This window comes from Sphaerodactylus townsendi, linkage group LG03 (assembly GCF_021028975.2).
Source record: "Sphaerodactylus townsendi isolate TG3544 linkage group LG03, MPM_Stown_v2.3, whole genome shotgun sequence".
In the NCBI taxonomy this organism is placed as follows: Eukaryota; Metazoa; Chordata; class Lepidosauria; order Squamata; family Sphaerodactylidae; genus Sphaerodactylus; species Sphaerodactylus townsendi.
Genome location: NC_059427.1, coordinates 143,613,345 through 143,634,260, shown reverse-complemented (window position 1 = coordinate 143,634,260; position 20,916 = coordinate 143,613,345). Strand labels below are relative to the sequence as shown.

The following is a 20,916-nucleotide window of genomic DNA, read 5'->3' as shown; positions in this document are numbered from 1 at the left end:
GTGGTCAAGGTAGTCCAAAGTCAAGGCCCAGGCAGGCTGAGAGTGGGAGGTCAGAGGGAGTCCAAGATGTGGAGCGTACCAGGAAGGACACGTTGCACCCAGGCAGAGCCAGGCCCAGGGCAGAGTTTATACAGGGAGTTCTGGTTACTGAGGCCAGGATCCTTCAAGGACTGTCCTCAGATGTAGGTGCCTCCATTTTGCAGAGTCTTCAGCCTTACTTAGCAGCAATGCAAGCACTTCTCCTTTTACCCTGTAACTGTGGCCTCTGTCTTTGCCCCCTTTGTGCAGCTGGCTCACTACTGGGCCCCTCTGAGATTCCTGGGGGCTCTCCCAGCTGCACAGCACCAGGCTCTGCCTTGGCTTGCAGGGAAGGGCTTGGGCTGGCTCTGCTGCCTGCACCTCCTTGCAAGGAGTCGGTTCTGGCTCCATCGTGTCTTCAGAGTCTACAGTAGAGTACTCAGTGTCCAGGAACTGGCTCATGACACATCCCTGCACTTCCTTGGTGGTTCCCCATCCAAGTAGCAACTAGAACCAGCCCTGCTCAGCTTCTGCTATCTGATGAGATCAGGCTAGCCAGGGCTATTTGGTCAGGGCAGGCAGCAGAAAGGACACCCCTTGTGAGCATTCCCCCTAAAGCCAAGCCACTGCCACAAAAGTTGGGATTACCTCCTTCCTTGACGTAGGCTCGAACAGGAGCTGACGAGTTGCTTCCATCAACATAGATCGCATAAACAGAGACAAGGTAGGGTTCCGTGGGCCTATAGTCACCTGGAAGAATGGGACAAAGAGACAGAACTGAGCAGATGGAAGAAATCCAGTCACTGGCCAATTATTTATGTTATCTATTTATTTCTTGCATTTGTATCCCGCCATATCTCCAAAGACTGAAGGCGGCTCACAGTAAAGCATACATAATAAATACAATAAATATCATAAATATATAACCATTTAAAACATAAGTTTAAACCCCAAATACAAACAGATTGCGTAAAAGCCCCAACGTGGGAGCACAAAAGAAACAAATGCATGCTCTGCATCCAACGAGGACCAGAGATGGTTTAGGAAGAAAGGGAATGTCCAGCTGGATTGACAGAGAAGACCTAGCGAAGGTGTTATGCACAAGGTGTTTGCTGCGTGGTGGAGGCGAACATCCTCCGCAGCAAGATTTCTGGTACAGATATATTTCTTCTAGCCGCTCTTTCACTTTCCACTTTCTCTGTGACACGAAAATCCACTTATATAATGTTTTTAATTTTGCTCCGCTGCCAGAGTGGGACAGATTTGCCCTGGACCTCTTGCACTGCTTCAGAGGAGCAGCAGTGGCATAGTGGTTAAGAGCAGGTGCATTCTAACCTGGAGGAACCGGGTTTGATTCCCCGCTCTGCCACTTGAGCTGTGGAGGATTATCTGGGGAATTCAGATTAGCCTGTAAACTCCCACACACGCCAGCTGTTGGGCTAGTCACGGCTCTTCGGAGCTCTCTCAGCCCCACCTACCTCACAGGGTGTCTGTTGTGAGGGGGAAAGGGCAAGGAGATTATAAGCCCCTTTGAGTCTCCTACAGGAGAGAAAGGGGGGATATAAATCCAAACTTCTTCTTCCCCCTGCCTGCAGACAGCCCACCTCCCTCGTGCTGCTTTACACGATTCCCCCTCACCCTCCTCCCTGTTTCCAACTGCTTCCTGCTTCTTGTCCTGCTGTATCATTTCTATTGCCTGTGACCTCCCTGCTCCTGAATATGTTTTAGATCTTCAGATTAAAAAAAATTAAATAACCGTATTGATTGATCAATAAATCAATACTGAAACTAAAAATATGTAAAAATAAGAAGACTAGCCGATCAACAAACTGGGACGTCTCCAGCCTCAGAGTTTTATACACAAACCATTGGTGATTCCAGACCACACTGGGAAAAGCCAGTTGGTCTTGATGCTTGGGTTTACTGCACATCAGGAGACGGGCAGTTGTGAATCTAGGGCAGGGGTCTGCAACCTGTGACTCTCCAGATTTCATGGACTACAATTCCCATCAGCCCTTGCCAGCATGGCCAACCTTACCCACCAGCAATGGCGGCCGTGGTAAGTCGCAGCTGCTCTTTTGCTGCTTGAGGGAAGTAGCTAAAACCCTCCTAGAGTCATAATGCTCGCCAGGTTTAATGTTATGCCTTCTGCCTTGTTACGTGGCAGATTTAATAAGCAAGAAAAGGCTAAAAGATTGTGCCCATGTAATGATGGCTCAGTTGAATCTTTGGCCCACCAATTACTACACTGTCTCAGATTCAAGGAAATCAGATCCAAGTATGTGAATCTTACTCCTTTGCATTTACCCGATCTCCCCGATTTAATTAGATTACACTACTTGTTGGGCAACCCTGATCCTTCTCTCTGTGTGATAGTGGCAGACTTTCTCCTGGAAATTACTAAATGCCAGTAGATTTCCTTCAACCTAACATTTATGACCTGTATTGTATATGCTTTTTAATCCGTTTTTTTTATTATTGTTGTACTGTTGTCTATGCCAATAAAGGCTTGCTTCTTCTTAAAACCCTCCTAGCCATTCCATGAATAAAAGTGAACACAACATGCTTTTTGTGTGGTAAAAAAGTTGGCCATAGCCATTTTATTAACAAAAATTGGCTCAAGGCAAACAAAGCGTACGGCGCAGCATGGGGGACTGATCTGTGTACTGGGCAGCCCGAGTGCTGTCCCCCAGACACCTAAATTTTTCTACAGCACGCCTGCTGCTGAAAAATTATCACACGCTGGAGCAGCTGGCAGGGGCTGATGGGAATTGTAGTCCATGAACATCTGGAAAGCCACAGGTTGCAGACCCCTGATCTAGGGAGTTCATATCCTTTTGCAGTTTGTGCAATTACTTCCCCAGCCACTTCTCGTCATAAAAGACAACCAGTGTTCGGGCAAAATGTACAGATGTTGTATTAAAAGACTTCTCTTAATAGTTCGCCTTGTTATGTCAATATATCAATCTATTGATAAGATTAAAGAGAAAAATTAAATATTATACTAAAAATTAAAGCATGCATACGTGATAGAGAACCCGCCAAACATCGCCCCCTGTGGGTAACAAAGTCAGCTGATGGGTAATAATTGCTCCACTGCAAACAGGGCGGGCGGTAACAATGTCCAACGTGCCCGAAACAAAGACTTCCCGGCCAACACTCTTGGAAGCTGCAGGAACCTCACCATACGTCATCAGCCACTAGTGTCCCACCTGCCCAAAATGAGCACAGACACCCAATGTAAACGCTGCTCACCTTTCAGCAAGGTGCTACTGCAGCCAACAGGCTTACTGATCCAGTCCGCCAACTCCCTGGAAATCTCTTCTCTGCACTCCACCACGTAATGCTCGGGTTGGGCCCCTCCAGGGGTGGGGCTGAGCGTCCAAGTCACGTTGAACCCCAGGTTCGGCACTGCCAGCACCCAAACGTCCTGAGGCCCTGGGAGGTCTGCAGAAAAGAAAGTGCGACTCACTATCCCCTGGGACTCGAGTTGCTTGCCACAAACAAGATTGGGCTTAGCCGTTGTGGGCTTTCGGGGCAGTGTGGCCGTGGCCTGGTGGTTTCCCCTCCTAACGTTTTGCCCATATCTGTGGATGGCATCTTCAGGGGCATGTGAAGAGGTGACATGATGGCCATATTTGGATATTTGAAGGGATATCATGTCGGTGAGGAAGCAACAGAAGAGTATCGGGGGGAACTGGCGCCAGGGAGCCACACCTGCTCTGGGCACCACCCCCCACGAGGCCCGCTTGAGCTGGGGGGGTGGCAGCAGCCAGTGGGCCTGCAACTTGCCATGACCTGCTGGATACTGCCCCCCTGCTGAGCCTCCACTGGCGCTGACCCCACTGCCTCGTCTTTGGCCTCTTGTGGGGCTGGGCTGAGGGGTGCCCGGCGGGCCTGTGGAAGGCTTCGGCCTGTGGGGAGCCATTTTGCACCTCCACATGACTAGATAGGCGGCACCCCGGGACACGGGTTACCCCATGTCCCTCTGGCAGGTACGCCCCTCGGGAGCAAGCTTGTTTTCTGCTGCTCCAGAGACCAGGACCAGGAGTCATGGGTTCAAGGTGAAGGGAAAGAGATTCCACCTAAACATCAGGAGAAAATTCCTGACAGTCAGGGCTGTTCAACAGTGGGATGCACTGCCTCGGAGTGTGGTGGAGTCTCCTTCTTGGGAGGTTTTTAAGGAGAGGCTGGATGGTCACCTGACAGGAGTGCTTTGAGTGTGTGTTCCTGCATGGCAGGAGGTTGGGCTTGATGGCCCTCAAGATCTCTTCCAACTCTATGATTCTATGTCACAATAAGACACATTTCTCTCCACAGCACAGTGTGGAGAGATTTGTTTGGCCGTCTGTTTTGGCCTCCTCTGAGGTGGGTGGGGTGAGGCCCATTTGCAAATGTCCTGGGGGGGTGAGGTGCATTTGCAAGGACACATGGGGGGGGAGGGATCCTGTTAGGCGTGGCATCTGCCCTTCTTGGCATCAAACCATTCAGACCCCAAGGTCACACGGGGTCAGGGGGAACATCCTTTCATATTCCTATCTATCATATGTTAATCAATGGATCAGCAGTGGCGTAGTGGTTAAGAGCAGGTGCATTCTCTGGAGAACCAGGTTTGATTCCCCACTCCGCCACTTGCGCTGTGGAGGCTTATCTAGTGAACTAGATTAGCTTGTGCACTCCAACACATGCCAGCTGGGTGACCTTGGGTTACTCACAGTTCTCTCTCAGCCCCTCCCATCTCACAGGGTGTTTGGGAGGGGAGAAGGGAAAGGAGATTTTAAGCCCTTTTGAGTCTCCTTACCGGAGAGAACGGGAGGATATATATCCAAACACTTCTTCTAAATGTCTGTGCTTGGTAATATAGCTAAGTAGGCGACCTCACCAAGGGCCTCCGGAAGTGGGGAGGAAGGCACGGAGGCTCCAGGCAGAAGACGATTGCTTCGACTTGAGACACTCAACATCCCATAACAAAGCTTTTCACACTTTGTTGTTCTATTACTCTGTGGGAAGATGGGAGGGGGTGTTCGAGTGGGAAAAGAAGGAAATAAATGTGTTTGCAGGAGCCAAGATCTCCAGCTCTGGCTTCCTGCAGTTTGAGTCCTTGGTGACAACCCAACAAAGGCTTCTGATTTTATACCTGGAGTCAACTTATTGACCTAACAGATTCCAATCTGGTAACCAGGGATGTTTATACAATAGTAGCTGGTTCAGACCAGTGGAAGTCTGGTTCTTACTACAGCAGAAGGCCGGAGAAGACCCAATAGGAGCAGGTTGGCCCATTCTGAGACACAGAATCAGAGAGTTGGAAGGGACCATAGGGGTCATGTAGTCCAACCCCCTGTTCAATGCACGATCAGCCTAGGGCAGGAGTCTGCAACCTGCAGCTTGCCAGATGTTCATGGACTACAATTCCCATCAGCCCCTGCCAGCATGGCCAATTGATTCCCCACCAATTGGCCATGCTGGCAGGGGCTGATGGGAATTGTAATCCATGAACAACTGGAGAGCCACATGTTGCAGACCCCTGGCCTAGGGCATCCCTGATGAGTCTTCATCCAGCTGCTGCTTGAATATTGCCAGAGAGGGGGTGCTTACCACCTGCCAAGCTAGAAGCTGCCACACCGCCCTCTGCTCAGATGCAGCCTGCCCACACCACAGGCGCCAACAGCACCATCCTCTGCCCAGCTGCCACCCCGGCAAAGGCCCTTTCCACACGGGCCAATAAACGCGGGGGGTAGTCGGGGTACATGAGCCTGGTGCAGCCCCGGTCCCTCTGCACAGCTCCTTGAGGGCAGCCCCAGAGCCAACGCAGCTGGGTGATGCGCCTTTGCACGGAGGCGCGTCTGTTGTGGCTGTCCCTGGCCCTCTCTGGTGTGTTGCAACACAGCCGGCCACAGGCGACCCCCGCAGCCATACCCGTCGGTCCTCTGCTGTGTGGCTATGCAGGAGAGGGGCGGGGGGGAGGGGAAACAATAGAGCCACGTCCAAGTAACGTGCCTCCCACGCGGGGCCGTTCGCTCGGTAGCAGCTCCAGCCTGGGCTTCCTAAAAAGAACTGCAGATAACACGATTCTTGTTTAAGCCGGGTTGGAGCAGATAATGTGGGGCAGAAGTCCCCCCCCCCCCACAACACATATATGCTTATGCCCCACACACACACACACTCTCTCACACACTCTCTCACACACACACACACACTCACTCTCTCTCTCTCCTCTCCCCTCTCTCTCTCTCTCTCTCCTCTCTCTCACTGACTTATTGGCCCATGCAGAAAGGGCCAAAGGGAGAAAAGAGCTTGTGTCTGTCTGGCGCACGGAACAGATAGCACTGCAGGTCACTGGGGCTGCCAGAACAGCGAGGAAGAGGTGAGCTGCTCTGCTTACGGCAGGAAGAGCGGGGGGCCCAAGAAAAAGACTTCCCTGCAGGCAGGATGTGGGTCGGTGAGCAGCAGACAGCCCTGACCTCTTTCCCTTCAGGGGGAAGATGACTCAGTTTTCCCATCATGAAGGAGGAAACAGGCCAAGAAAAGGAGCAGGGCGTAGATCCTTGGCAGCTCGTACGGTGACTTGCCTCTTACCAGTCTGCCCCAAGTTGAGGCTGGCAGGCAGGGTCTTCCCAGCAGAATTGAATGCTGAGACCTGGACGTAGCTGGCAGATGCAGGAATGGGAATGCTGCAGCAGACGGATATCGAACTGGCCACAAGGGTCTTGCGGTGGTCCCAGAAGTCCACAGTGTAGTTCAGGATGTCCCCTCTGGCTGCTTTTTGATCAAGAGCCTGTAATATTTGGAGGGTGGAGTAAAGGGTGTAAAGGGTGTAAAGGGCAGACATTTTCTGGTTAAGAAAGGGGCTGTCAGAAACCCTGAGGATCTGGGCAGCTGAGCACTGTTTTATTTAGCGCTGGGTTTGATCAAAGCAGTCCCAAATTGTGATGTTAAAGTTTTGGTTTTATGCATCATTATGCACTCTATTTTGTTTACTTTGAAAGCTGCCTTGAATTCTGCAAGAAAGACTGGTGGCTAATAAACGTTTTAAATAAATAAAATGAAGAAGAAGAATTGATATCTCACCTTTCTCTCCTGTAAGGAGACTCAAGGCGGCTTACAAGCTCTTTCCCACTCCTCTCCCCACAACAGACACCTTGTGAAGCAGGTGGGGCAGAGAGAGTTCTCAGAGAACAGTGACTGGCCCAAGGTCATCCAGTGGGAATGTAGGAGTGCGGAAACAAACCCGGTTCATCAGATAAGCCTCAGCCATTCAGGTGGAGGAGCGGGGAATCAAACCCAGTTGTCCAGATTAGAATCCACATGCTCTTAACCACTACACCAAATTGGCAAGTCTCCTCCACTCAACAGCCAAGGCATGCCTGGGGTTGCCCCTTTCTAGCGGATGGGCTGTTTTCTGCCTTGAGTGCACTACACAAAAGTCAGAAATTCAACAGGCACAACTTATCTTTGAAATGGAGAACAGAAGAAACCAGTTGAGCTTCTGCCTGTCTGGCAACTGCTAAAGAGTTAAAGAGTGACAAGTCAAGGAGCAGCCAAAGTGGATTTTATCTGGGCAGCTGCTCTGCTCCGCTTTCCATCTTTGGCAGCAAATGCTCCTTCGCCCAAGGCAAGTTGCAGAGTTTTGGAGACCCTGGGCAGCGCGGTGTAGTGGTTAAGAGCAAGTGGACTCTAATCTGGAGAACCAGGTTTGATTCCCCACACCTCCATTCCTGATTGGTGACCTTGGGTCAGTCCCTGTTCCCTCTGAACTCTCTCAGCCCCACCTGCCTCACAAGGTGTCTGTTGTGGGGAGAGGAAGGGAAAGGAGCTTGTAAGCCACCTTCAGTCTCCTTACAGGAGAGAAAGGGGGGGTATAAATCCAAACTCTTCTTCCTCTCCGCTCATCCTGCTCACACGCTCATTCTTTTTCTCCTGCCTGATCCTTTTCCTTTGTGAGGCCTCCCATTTCTCATGCTCAAAGCTGCAGACTCCACCTGGACGGACCCCTTTCCCTGGTGGCTGCATGGGGGGGCGGGTAGGGTGCTTGCGTTGGTGGCCATAGGTCCCACTAGAAGAAGAAGAAGAAGAGTTGGATTTATATCCCCCCTTTCCCTCCTGTAAGGAGACTCAAAGGGGCATACAAACTCCTTTCCCTTCCCCCCCACAACAAACACCCTGTGAGGTGGGTGGGGCTGAGAGAGCTCCGAAGAACTGTGACTAGCCCAAGCTCACCCAGCTAGCATGTGTTGGAGTGCACAAGCCAATCTGGTTCCCCAGATAAGCCTCCACAGCTCAAGTGGCAGAGCGGGGAATCAAACTTGGTCCCCCAGATTAGAGTGCACCTGCTCTTAACCACTACACCTCCCACCTCACTCCTCCACCTGAAGCCACTGGGTGACTTTGGGCCAGTCACAGTTCTCTCCAAACACTCTCCACCTGCCTCACAAGGTGTCTGTTGTGGGGAGAGGGAGGGAAGGAGATCGCAAGCCGCTTTGAGAATCTCCACAACTGAGAAAAGCGGGTTATAAATCCAAACTCTTCTTCTCTTCTACACTCTGCTGACTCCTCCTCTTTCTTCGGGAGAGGAGAAGCCCTGTGTGACGAAATGCACTTATCCTTGGACCCACCCCCTGAAAGAGTTAAGCCCTGGCCAGCCCTGATTGGCCAGAGAAAAAACAAGCAGATGCTATAAATTCTGTCAGCACTAGTGCTGAAGGGTTCTTTCTTTTTAGTCTTCGGACTTTGTGGCTCTGTAGGAGCTGGTGTGCCCTCGGGTACTTTTGAGGCAGAGTGAAGAGAATCCGCAGAGATCTCTCACTGCTGTGGTTTAGGAATAGCTGGAGGCTATTCAGAACAACTAAATACCCTGAGTTTGGAGGAGTGTGTCCGCCCTCAGGTGTTTTGTTTTGTTTTGTTTTGAGGGAAACCTCTGTAAAGTCTGAAAGTCTGTCCTACACATTTAACATCAGTCTTGGGAGGCCCAGTTCCTGTGGCAGAGAAGCCAGATTTTGGGAGTGTGGGAGAGAGAGGCTGTTATGCCTGAATCCCACTGGGCGTAGACTGAGTGTTTTATTTTGTGGTGAGGAACAGCGGACTGAAAACTTTATTTTTGAAGAGAGTGTAAAACCTCTAAAGTAACATCTTTTAAGAAACATCTTTTTTTTTTGAAGTAACATCTTAAGTAAAGTGACACCTGCGAGTGTTCATACATTGTGTAACTGAAGTAAAGTGCCTGAAACCGTTAAGCTTAAAAACAAATTTACTCAGCAACCGTTAAGCTTAAACAAACCTCTCTCTGAAACCAATACGCTTATTTCCTCTCCAGTTTACCTGAGAAGCCTCTGTTAAGCCAGCAATAAAAGTTTGAGTTTTGTGTTCATCTTATAAACCTCTCCAGTTTATTATTTCTGTCTGTGTCTGTGTGTGTTCCCCAGCAAAGGGTGGTGACCGTGAAAAATCAGTCTGAGTGGGCTATGGAGAAAGACTTTATATTTTGGTGGCAGCGAAAAGCAGAATATCTAAGCGCCTTCTTCCACACCCTGCTTGCTCCAAAATGCTATGAGAAGGTAGCCTGATGGGGCAGCTCATGAAAGGGATGTCACGTTGGCTCACCCTTGAAAGTCCCCCATGTATACCCTTGACCCAGTTTGGGGCCTCAGCCACAAGAAAGATGCAGATAAGGAACGGGCCACAGGAGTCCACCTTACCTTCCACAGCAGGTAGAGTCTCGGTTCCGCATTCTCTGAAAGGTTCCGGCTCCGCCACACATCGACCTGGCCCAATGGGGCTGAGGGCAACAGAGAGGCACGGGGTGATTTGTAAGAGCTATCAGAAATGGAGGACTATCGTAGGTGTTCTCAAAAAACAGTACAGACGAGAAGCGAGTTAATAAGGACTAGAACCATGTGCGATCTGTTTATTCCAAGCTCATCCCCCAATTTGCATCAATCCCCAGTTGTGGTACAGACGCTTTTGTAAACTCTTTCAAGGTCCAGTGGACGGTGCTAAAACAGGGCAGATCTGAAGGACCGTCTCTCCCCTTACATCCTTACTTTGCCTCTGCACTCTGTCTGAGGTTTCCAAGCCCAGCAATTTCAACAAATCTGGGTCTCTGGTACCTGCTCCGGGAAAAGCGCTGAGCCAGGCAGCTGGCAGGAAGCATCCTGATTGGTCCTGTGTTTACCGTTCCACTCAAGATGGCTTAAATGTTATCTTCAACCCAAGAAGCAAGAGAGCCCTAGGAAGCATATCAGAAAACACCATGGTGCCCATGGGTGCCACGCTGAGGGTCACTGCTCTCGGATATCTGGTGATACTTATTCTGATGTCCACCAAGTCCTTTTAGGATGGACTTCAGCCAGTAGGGTTTCTGCTTGCCTGTGTAGATTCAAGGGCATCCTCCTAAAGAAAGCTTCTGTGTGAAATGCTGAAGATCTACTATGAGAGTTACATGTAATCTCGATCCCTGACATTTTGTGGTTGTCTCCTGAAGAACAGCCATTTTGTGACTGTCCCCACCTTTTGCGGCAGCAGTGGCGTAGGAGGTTAAGAGCTCGTGTATCTAATCTGGAGAAATCCGGGTTTGATTCCCGGCTCTGCCGCCTGAGCTGTGGAGGCTTATCTGGGGAATTCAGATTAGCCTGCGCACTCCCACACACGCCAGCTGGGTGACCTTGGGCTAGTCACAGCTTCTCGGAGCTCTCTCAGCCCCACCCACCTCCCAGGGTGTTTGTTGTGAGGGGGGAAGGGCAAGGAGATTGTCAGCCCCTTTGAGTCTCCTGCAGGAGGGAAAGGGGGGATATAAATCCAAACACTTCTTCTTCTTCTCTTTGTGGTGACTCACGCCCACTGCTCTGTGTCTGAATTTCAAAGGTGCCTGCAGGCTCAAAAAGATTATGGGGCCCTGCTCTAGGGGACCTGTGTCTCCACAATCAACCTAAGGGCCCCAGACTCAGTCCAGAAAACCCCTGCCCTAAGATTTTTTGATGGAAAGGTGGGGTGCACAATGTCTTCATAGATAACATAATCTCCAAGCATGCACCACGTGTTGGCAGTCTTGTGTGCCGGCTTTGATTCAGCCCCCTATCCTTTGCACGAGAACGAGGACTCTCCAGGGTTGCACTCACCAGCCTCAGGGGTTCTGAAGGTTTGAGGAGGGCTCCATTCACTCCAGGTACCTTGTCCGTCTTCCGGGATACAACGGACCTGCACGCTGTACCGAGTGAATGGGTCCAGGTCTTCAAATTCATGGCCCTCTTGAGAAACGTGATCCACACCCAGCTGGGAACAAAACGGAAAACAGACTGAGTCGAGACAAAACAGTGTTGGGCGGGCAAGGAGGAAGAGGCTGGGATCTCACAGTGGAGAGCCATCGAGGGTTCTTCTGGTGCCAAGAGGGACAATCAAGCCTAGAAAGAGCAATTGCTCTGCTAGTCAACTGCTGCCAAAAAGAAAGAGGCGCTTTCTAGCACCTAAAAGATGTCCATGTATTCATTCCAGCAGAATCTTTCAGGGCTAGGGGGGTCAAGTGAAGAACCATGACATTTACGTATTTATTTACTTCATCTGAACCCCACCTTCCTCCCCAATGGGGAGCATCCATCATTCTTCTCTCCTCCACTGGATCCACACATCAGGTGGAGTTGGTAATGCAGGATCTTCCTGACAATTCCATGCTGTTCATACAGATAGGAGATCCGATACTAAACTCCTATTTACACAGTTTTTAAAATTAGAAGGTACAGGCTCCAGACACACTTAAGGACTATTAAATCTCACTGATTTCCGTGACAGGAGTACTTAAATCAGAGGTGTCCAACTCTGATGCTTCAGATGTTCATGGACTACAATTCCCATCAGCCCCTGCTGGCATGGCCAATTGCAGGGGCTGATGGGAATTGTAGTCCATGAACAACTGAAGTGCCAGAGTTGGACACCCCTGCCTTTAATAATACTAATGGGCACCAACACTGCTTTTGTTAACTTTGACCAACCTTGTAAGGTATGTTAGATTGAGAGATAACAGCTGGCCCACGATCACTCTGTAAGTTTCCATGGCAGACTGAGGATTTGAACCAGATCCTAGTCTGACACTCTAATCCAGAGGTCTTCAAACTCTGGCCCTCCAGATGTTCATGGGCTACAATTCCCATCAGCCCCTGCCAGCATGGCCAAGTGGAAGGGTTCATGGGAATTATAGTCTATGAACATCTGGAGGGCCAGAGTTTGAAGACCCCTGCTCTAATCACTGAATGATCCTGGCATCAGATAAAACAGATTCCACTGTAGAAAAGCTGGGTATAATGTCAGGAAGTCCATCCTCCAAAGCAGTAATTTCCCCCAAGCATAGAGATCATTTGGAATTTCAGCAAATCTGCCGGCACTAGCTGGCAGCTGGTCACCCAGTCCAGAAAATGCCAGCTGTAGAACAGAAAATTAAGCAGAAGAAACAAACTTACAGAGGCCCACACGGCATCTTTGGAGGTCTTGTACCGAAGTTCACAGACAAGGGGCTGATGAGACAATTGTTCAGACCAGTAGGGGGTCTTCCATTTCACCGTAACTCCTGAGGAACTCACCACCACAGGGTCCAGCTCAGGAGCAAGGGGCTTCACTGAAAGATGTAAAACCGGAAGAGAAGACATTTAGCCCTCAGAAATCCTGGGATGGATCCAGGCTACATTTTCCACTCACCCAAAATACTTCTGCCTCCCACCTGTTCACACTGCAACTCCCCAAAAGCTGTTCCTAGGAGACGAAGGAGAGGCAAACCAGGGGGTTACCACAGGAAAACGGGAACTGGTGGAAATTACCCAACCCCTTCCTATAATGTTTAATCTGGATCCAGACTCCCAGGTTTTGAACATCTCTCACACTTTTACTTTTGAAAAGACCAATTATTGTGAACTGTAGCTACAGAAAACTGTCTTTTCCTTTTTCCTTTCCGTTCTGTAACTTCCAGTATAAGTTCACGTCAGTGGAACTGAAGCCCTTGCCTTAGGGCTGGACACAAAACACCTTCCCTCTCTTCCCTGTTTGAAATCAGCTCGCTCATGTGGATGCAAAGCTTTCAGTGTCTCACAGCCTGGCAGGTACCTGTCTCACCTCAACATACTCACAATAGGACAGGTGCTTAGTCAGTCACCTGAGCTCTCCTCCCATAAGTCCGTGTAGATTCCTACATGGCCTGGGACCAGGGTGTCTAAAGGACCATCTTCTCCCATACGTTCCTGCCCGAGTATTAAGATCACAGAGAGAGGATGTCCGGGCATCAATCGAAGTATCTCACCTTGCGGGCACATGAGGGAGGGCCTTTTTGGAGGTAGCCCCCTCAATAGCGAAACCCTCCCACAGGGAAGTACGTCTCCTCCCCTGCTTTTGATCTCCAAGAGGCCGTTGAAGAATGGGACGCATTTGACTAATTTACTTCCTACTGATTGGCAGGTCGAACTGAAAATTTAAATTGTGGTCTTTTCTATGTGCCTGATTGGTTTTGTTTCATTCATTGTTGCTTAAGCTGCTTTCTGCCTCTGCAAGGTAGAAAGGTGGCTTTTAATAAATAAATAAATGAATTAACTCATTCTGGCAGTGGGGGGAAAAAGACCAGCTCTCCAGTGGTGGGATCCAAAAGTTTTAGTAACAGGTTTTCATGGTGGTGGGATTCAAACTGTGGCGCAGCGCCAATGGGGATGGGCGGGGCATGACGGGGGCGTGGCCGGGCATTCCAGGGGCGGAGCATTCCTGGACGGGGCTGTGGCAAGGACACAGCCACTGCGCCGGTCCTTGGGTGGGAAACGAATTCACGCAGGCGCAGGCTGCCACGCACGCCGGTGCACCTCCTGCTAGACTGCTTCCAGTTCTGCGCGCTACTGCTGAAAGGAGGGGCGTAACTAAAGCAAAAATCATGGGGCAAAATCACCCATTAGTAACCCCCTCTCGGCACACACAGATAATGAGTAACCTACTCTCGAGAACCTGTGAGAACCGGCTGGATCCCACCTCTGCAGCTCTCTCTGTACCCCGATGTTTCTGCAAGCTGCAATGAGCTCTGTGACCTTTCCCCAGTTCCCAGAGCGCCCACGTGGCACGTTGCTTGTGGCAACTCAGCACCTTATCCAGTTTGACTCCAAATCAAGAAAACTCCTTCCAGGAACCTGGGCCTCCCATCCACTCTCTAGATTCCTCATGACCCACAGTCATGTGCAAGTGGGTAACTACACTCAGCGTTTCCTTTTCTTTTACTTCTCTGCAAGGCTGTCTGGAAACACAAGCCTCCTTCCAAAGGACGGCTCCCCACAAGTGTTCTAACTCTCTAAAGGGTGTCAAACATGCAGCCTGGATCTGGTCCCTCGAGGGGACCAGGCCTGTGAGCCAGCTGAGGCAAAAAACCACACACCCTTATCGGGCGTTGCCTGGCTCTAGGCCAGACCTGGAGCAAGGGGGGTTGCCTCAGCTGGCTAGCAGGTTTGAATAAGCCCCCTCATGGCATCCACCTCGTCAGTCCAGGCACCCCCCCTTATGCCGTCTGGGGACAGCCGAGGCAGCCCCCCCCTCCGGGCAGGGCCCAACCCGACCAAGTCACATTTACGCCATGTCCGGCCCACGTACCAAATGAGTTTGACATCCCTGCTCTAACCTTTCTCATATGGGCGGAAGGTTAACTTTTCGGACTCTTCCATCCAATCTGCATGATGAACTTCCAGCCACACGCGGTAGCGGTCCCCCACCATCAGCTGGCTTCTAGCAATGACCAGCCAGTTCTGCCCCAGCGGCACCTGCACACGGTGGACCTCGTCAGGATCACTGGGGAAGAAAGCAACGCAAGACATGAATCAACGCCACCGCCAACACCAGCCTATCGGGAGAGTGAATTTGCACCAAGTGCTCTATTATTTAAGTTTGTTTGATATCAGAGCGGCCAGATCTTTAGCTGGATGTTGGCTTTTCATTACAATTCGAGCCTCACCAAGAGGCCTAGGATGTTGTAATGTATCGGCGTAGTATTTGTGCGGATCCCAGAGGGCTGCCTTCTGAATCTGACCGATGTTGAGTTTGTTGATTTTAAGATGTTTCAAGTGCTGCCCTAGTGTTTTCAGGATGGTGCCCAGCGTGCCGGTTACCACTGGGACGGCCTCAGCTGGATTGTGACAAAGTCGCTGAATCTGGGAAGAAATACTTGATTCAGAAAGATCTGGCCAAAGGGACAACGAACACCTGAAAACTACAGTCCAACAGCATATTTGTCCACATTGTTCAAACTACTCACAGGCATAATAGAGCCCTTCAAGGGTTGGGCGGTCTATAAGACTGAGAAATAAATAAATAAATAAATAAATAAATAAATAAATAAATAAATAAATAAATAAATAATAGCGGATAACATCCTGGACTACTTGGAAGCCAATCCCAGAGGTGGAGCTACAAGGGGACCAGGGAGTGCGCATTGCACCAAGCGTGCGGCGGGGGGGGGGGGGGGGCAGCAAAAATTTCAGGTTTGTTTTTTGTATTTTTAGTGTTTTTCAGTTTGTGGCCTGCAGGGGGTACAGTTTTTAGGCTAGCAGCACCAAAATTTCAGGGGGTTTTGGGGGGACTCTCCTGATGATATCACCCAAGTTAGGTGAGGTTTGGTCAGGGGGTCCAAAAGTTATGGACTCCCAAAGGGGGTGCCCCATCCCCCATTATTCCCAATGAAAGCTAATAGGAGATGGGGGCTACACCTTTGAGAGTCCATAACTTTGGACCTCCTGAACCAAACTTCACCAAACCTGGCTGGTATCATCAGGAGAGTCTCCTAAAGACACCCTGAAGTTTGATGCTGCTAGCCTAAAAACTGCACCCCCTGCAGGCCGAAAACTGGAAAAAACACTTAAAAATACAAAGAACACAAACGAACATGGGGGACAGGGGCAGCAAAACTCAGATTTTGCACCGGGCTCCATTTTCCCTAGCTATGCCTCTGTAACATCCTGTCGGTGGAGCAAAAAAGGAACCAAGGAGGAGCAGGGGTACAAAAGATCAACGCCTGATACGACAAAATGATAATAGAAAACTGCAAGAATTGAAGAACGAATTTGCATATGGTCTGGATCGATTACAAGAAAGCATTTGACTTACTGCCCCATAGTTGGATCATGAAATGCCTGGAAACAATTGGTGTCAGCAAAAACATTCGAGTATTCACTGAAAAAGCGATGAGACAGTGAAGAACTGAACTGACAGTCAGAAATGGAAACTATGGAACAGTCAACATTAAGCGAGGAATTTTCCAAGGTGATTCACTATCACCTTTACTGTTTATCATTGCCACGATCCCACTAACAGTATGAAAGAAAACTCAGGAAAAATAGAAGACTGACTTAATGGTTGGAAATGAAAATTTTGGACGGGTCAACATCAAGAGAGGAATCTTCCAAGGCGACTCATTGTCACCCTTACTATTTGTCATTGCAATGATCCCACTGTCACTGATTCTGAAGAAAACAAATATGGGGTATCAAACAGCGAAAAACAGTGCAAAAATTTTGCACCTTTTGTACATGGATGATCTAAAACTGTATAGAAAAACTTAAAATGAAATACAATCATGGACCAACACAGTCCGAATTTTCAGTACAGATATATCAATGGAATTTGGACTCGAAAAATGCGCCTCAATAATGATAAATAAAGGAAAAATCAAAAACAGTTAAGGAATTCAAATGCCCAATGGCCAAATGATCAAAAACAACATGAAAGAAGCCTACAAGTACCTGGGCATTCTGGAACTACATGACATCAAACATGGTCAAGTTAAAACTGCAGTCAGTAAAGAATATATGCAAAGAGTTAGAAAAATATTGAAGACAAAATTAAATGGTGGAAACACTATCAAAGCCATAAATACCTGGGCTATACCTGTAATTTGTTATACTGCTGGCACCATTGACTGGACTCAAGCTGATTTAGACATTTTGGACAGAAAAACCAGAAAATAGATGACAATCCACTACGCTTTACATCCTTGTAGTGACACTGATTGATTATATCTGCCCCGCTTGTCCTTGTCCAGTATTGGCCTTAAACGCCTAATGTACAGTTTTGCTAATTATTGCGAAGAGAACAGATTAACTATGCTAAAACTAAAGTTCTCATTTTTGCTAAGAGTTGGAAGCCCACATCCTGGCGAATTAAGGGCCACAAAATTGAGCAGGTCAAATATTTCCGATACTTTGGCATTTGCTATAGGTATAATTTGTCATGGTCCTCACAGCAACAAGCAGTAACTACCCCGGCACATACCAACATGACAGCAATATATCGCTTTTTTTACAGTAAAGGCAATCAGTACATTCCTGCTGCCTTGAAGGTTTTTGATGCTAGGATTGGCTCCTTGCTACTGTACGGTTCCCCCGTTTGGATTTCGGCAATAAATAAATCATTTAATCTATTACATTCCAAATTCCTTCGGAAACTAATGGGGATCCCTAGATGTGTGCCTTATGCTGCGTTGTGCATAGAGATGGGCCAAACAACTCTAGAAACCTTGGCATGGATAAGGGCCATAAAATATTGGCTGCATATACATTTTCTAGTGGGATCCAATAGTTATATTCCCTCTCTGCTATCAGATCACTTTATTTCAGAATGGTATACTTTGATCTTTAGAAAGGTTGAAGCTATTGGTTTCCCCTTGGAATCACTCCTTATGCTCACAAAGGTGGAAGCCTTCAGACTCGTTAAGAATAGGCTCTTGGATCTTGATTTTCATAATTTGACTCTTGCAGCCAAGACAACCTGTTCTCCGACTACATTATTAATCCCATGCGAGCGTGGAATTATGGCAGCATATCTCCGCCTGCTGATTAATCCCACCCAGAGGAGAGCCTTGGCTACTGCAAGATGTAATGTGCTGCCATCAGCTCTGCTGGAGGGAAGATTCAAGAATATGGAACGTTCTAAATGAGTTTGTTCCTGTGATCTGATTACGGTTGAAACACTTGACCATTCTCTGTTTGTATGCCCTAAATACCATAAGATACGCATGAAATACATGAATTCCATTTTCTTGCAATGTTCTCAGTGGCAAGAGTGTTATAAGATACTCAATCTCCTGAACAGCTCAAGAGAGACCCCCCTCACTTCTGCAGGAGTATATTGCATACCCTGTAGCTGTGGAAAGGTCTACATAGGAACCACAAAACGAAGCATTCGGACCCGTATTAAGGAACACGAAAGACACTGTCGGCTTAACCATCCTGAAAAATCTGCAGTTGCAGAACATGTGTTAAACAAAACTGGACATAATATTTTATTTGAGAACACTGAAATTCTGGACAATTCAGAAGCTTACTATGTCAGACTGCACAGGGAGGCCACTGAAATTCACAAACACCAGGACAACTTCAATAAGAAAGAAGAGACGTTAAAAATTAGCAAAGCGTGGCTCCCAGTACTTAAAAAATGGACTGATAACCCCACCCGCAATACAATGCACTCAACCACACCTTTGCAGAGAAAGTTCCACCCAAACACTTAATGATTGGTTCCCCACCCTGGGACATGGACAATATACCACACTAAACACTCCCTTCTCACTTAGACACAGTGTGAAACAGACTTCCCTTTGTGATACACCTCTGAAGATGCCAGCCACAGATGGAGACGAAACGTTAGGAACAAAATCCACCAGACCACGGCCACACAGCCCGGAAAACCCACCAGAACCAGTTGAATCCGGCCGTGAAAGCCTTCGACAATACAGTATAGTATTTCTTGTGTTTCTCCATGTTACCCTACCCTTTTAGCTAGTAAACATTTAAACAAAGCAACTCACTAGTAACTGGGTCTTTACTGGTATCTGCTAAAGTCTGCTAATAATATATATCCACAAACAATAAATCAGCTGACTTGAATGCAAAAAAGCCGGGGGGGGGGGGGGATGAGAGAGTGATAGAAAAGAGGACCGTGGCCCCTCTCTGGCTGCTGCAAAGTCCGTAAAGAGGCCTTTCGCTATTCCCAAGGTGTGCTGAGCAGGAACAGGAGATCCGTGCAGCAGAGCATGAAGTGAATCTTTGGAACTGCCTGTGAAGCGCGGAACAGAGACACCACTCCTCTGGTCCCTCGGCCCCTGCCAGAAGCTTCCAACTGAAGTTTTGGAAGTCAAAATGGCGAACAGCAATCCTCCATACCATAGACCAGTGTTTCCCAAACTTTTCGACGTCACGGGACCCTTGACCTCACTCTTCATATCTCACGGTACCCCTGCCATCCTCCCCCCACCTTCCCCTCCCAGTGCCCCTGCTTGCCACCCCCCCCCCCACCTTCACCTCCCAGGGTGAAGGGAAGCACGGGGGTGGGTGGGAATTGGCTGCTGACCTTGCGGCAGGCCCTGCCCCCTGGGCCAGCTTCATATCCAAAAGTGAGGGGGGCCGGTAGCTTTGCTGCGGTACCCCTGGGACATGCTCACGGCACCCCAGGGTACCACGGAACCCTGGTTGGGAATCACTGCCATAGATGGATTCATAAAGTGCAGGAAACAAGCACGGCAGACCAAATATCGCAACGTATAAGAGGGAGAACACAACTACAAAACTCTCATAAGTTACAATACAATAAACGGGAGGGTTGGGATAATTACGTTAAAAGTAGATATAATCTGCCAATATTAGATATAGATAAGAGTGCTAAATTAGTTTATCACCTTGAGTATTGGAATGTGTGTATGGATGAAAAAAATATAGTAACGGATGAGCTACAATGTGTTGTGTGTCACAAACCATATAATTATAACAAAACGCTGAAGGTTAGATAGAGGGAAGTCACCCCCAATGTATATGTATAAGTTTTATTAAGATGAGCAATATGTCGTTATCCGAAAGACAGATAAGATAGATTCTGTGTTTTAGGTCTTGTTTTTTCCCCCCGTCATGTATGTACTTATGTCTTAGTAGATTTGATGTTGAATGTCAGCATGTATAATCCACACCCAAAACAGCATCACTTTCAATGTTGTTTTAACCGGGGACCCCAGATTCTCCCTCTAAGGTGGATTTAAAAGGAGAATCTGGGCTCTCTAGTTTAAACACCATTGAAAGTGATGCTGTTTGGGGGTGGATTCCAGCATCACAGCGGCCGCCCATGCGTGGGACGCAAAACTCAGATTTTGCACCGGCCCCATTTTCCCTAGCTACGCTTCCGCCCAGACAGGAGGGCAGAAGGGGCTGCCGGCTGGGAGTCCAGCTGGTGGGGGGAGGGCGGGACAGGGGAGTCTGCCATCCCCAGCCTTGGACAGCTGCTTTCATAAGTACTGAGGCGAGGCTTGGGGGAGTGGCCATGCTCCCAGGGGGTGGGGGGTGCCCCCCCCAAACCCACCCCATAATAAATCTATACCTACGTCACTGGCTCCCTGGCAGCACTGTACTTACATATTGAGGTTCTGGTAGAAGAACAGGATATGGGGGGAGTTGGCAAACTGCGCAGACCAGCTGCAATTCATGTCCTCCCGGGGTAACAGCAAATGGCACTGCAGGCCCAGGGAGCCTCTGGGATGACCTGCAAAGAGAGCGAGAGGGAGACATTTCCAAATGGACTTCCAAATAAGTGGGATCACTATGAACATTCACCAGAAGAGGTTTTGATGGTGAGACAAAAAGTCAAGAAGAAGAAGAAAATAGCACTGTCACTACAACAACCCTGTAAGGGAGATGGATGTCGGCTTTGCCCAGAAGTGGAGTGAGAGGGAACTGCACCTGGGACACGCACGCACCCCGTGCCTCTGCCACAGCACCACCACGCCCCCCCGCCACGCCCCCATTGTAGCTCCGCCTGGGGCATCATGCCCCCCTGTCCCGTTGGCACTACACCACTGCCTTTGCCTTAGAAGTTACAGCCAACTTACGACAACCCCATAAAGTTTTCAGAGCAAGAGACGAACAG

The 20,916-nt window shown here is 48.9% G+C and overlaps 1 protein-coding gene across 4 annotated transcripts in view; it reads right to left on the bottom strand.

Moving 5' to 3' along the window:
• Positions 1 to 20,916, bottom strand: part of IL27RA (interleukin 27 receptor subunit alpha) — a 43,363-nt gene that overhangs the window by 13,179 nt on the left and 9,268 nt on the right. For 2 of the 4 annotated variants that reach the window (XM_048492269.1, XM_048492268.1), the window contains exons 3-10: positions 20,406 to 20,532; positions 14,639 to 14,805; positions 12,462 to 12,616; positions 11,130 to 11,283; positions 9,711 to 9,790; positions 6,595 to 6,793; positions 3,274 to 3,465; positions 667 to 768 (exon numbers count right to left, since the gene is read on the bottom strand). In XM_048492269.1, coding sequence (XP_048348226.1) covers positions 667 to 768; positions 3,274 to 3,465; positions 6,595 to 6,793; positions 9,711 to 9,790; positions 11,130 to 11,283; positions 12,462 to 12,616; positions 14,639 to 14,805; positions 20,406 to 20,532 — 1,176 coding nt within the window. Of the gene's footprint in view, positions 1 to 666; positions 769 to 3,273; positions 3,466 to 6,594; positions 6,794 to 9,710; positions 9,791 to 11,129; positions 11,284 to 12,461; positions 12,617 to 14,638; positions 14,806 to 14,968; positions 15,165 to 18,331; positions 18,366 to 20,405; positions 20,535 to 20,916 lie in introns of those variants that run through there. The other 2 variants (XM_048492270.1, XM_048492271.1) reach the window with 2 other exon arrangements.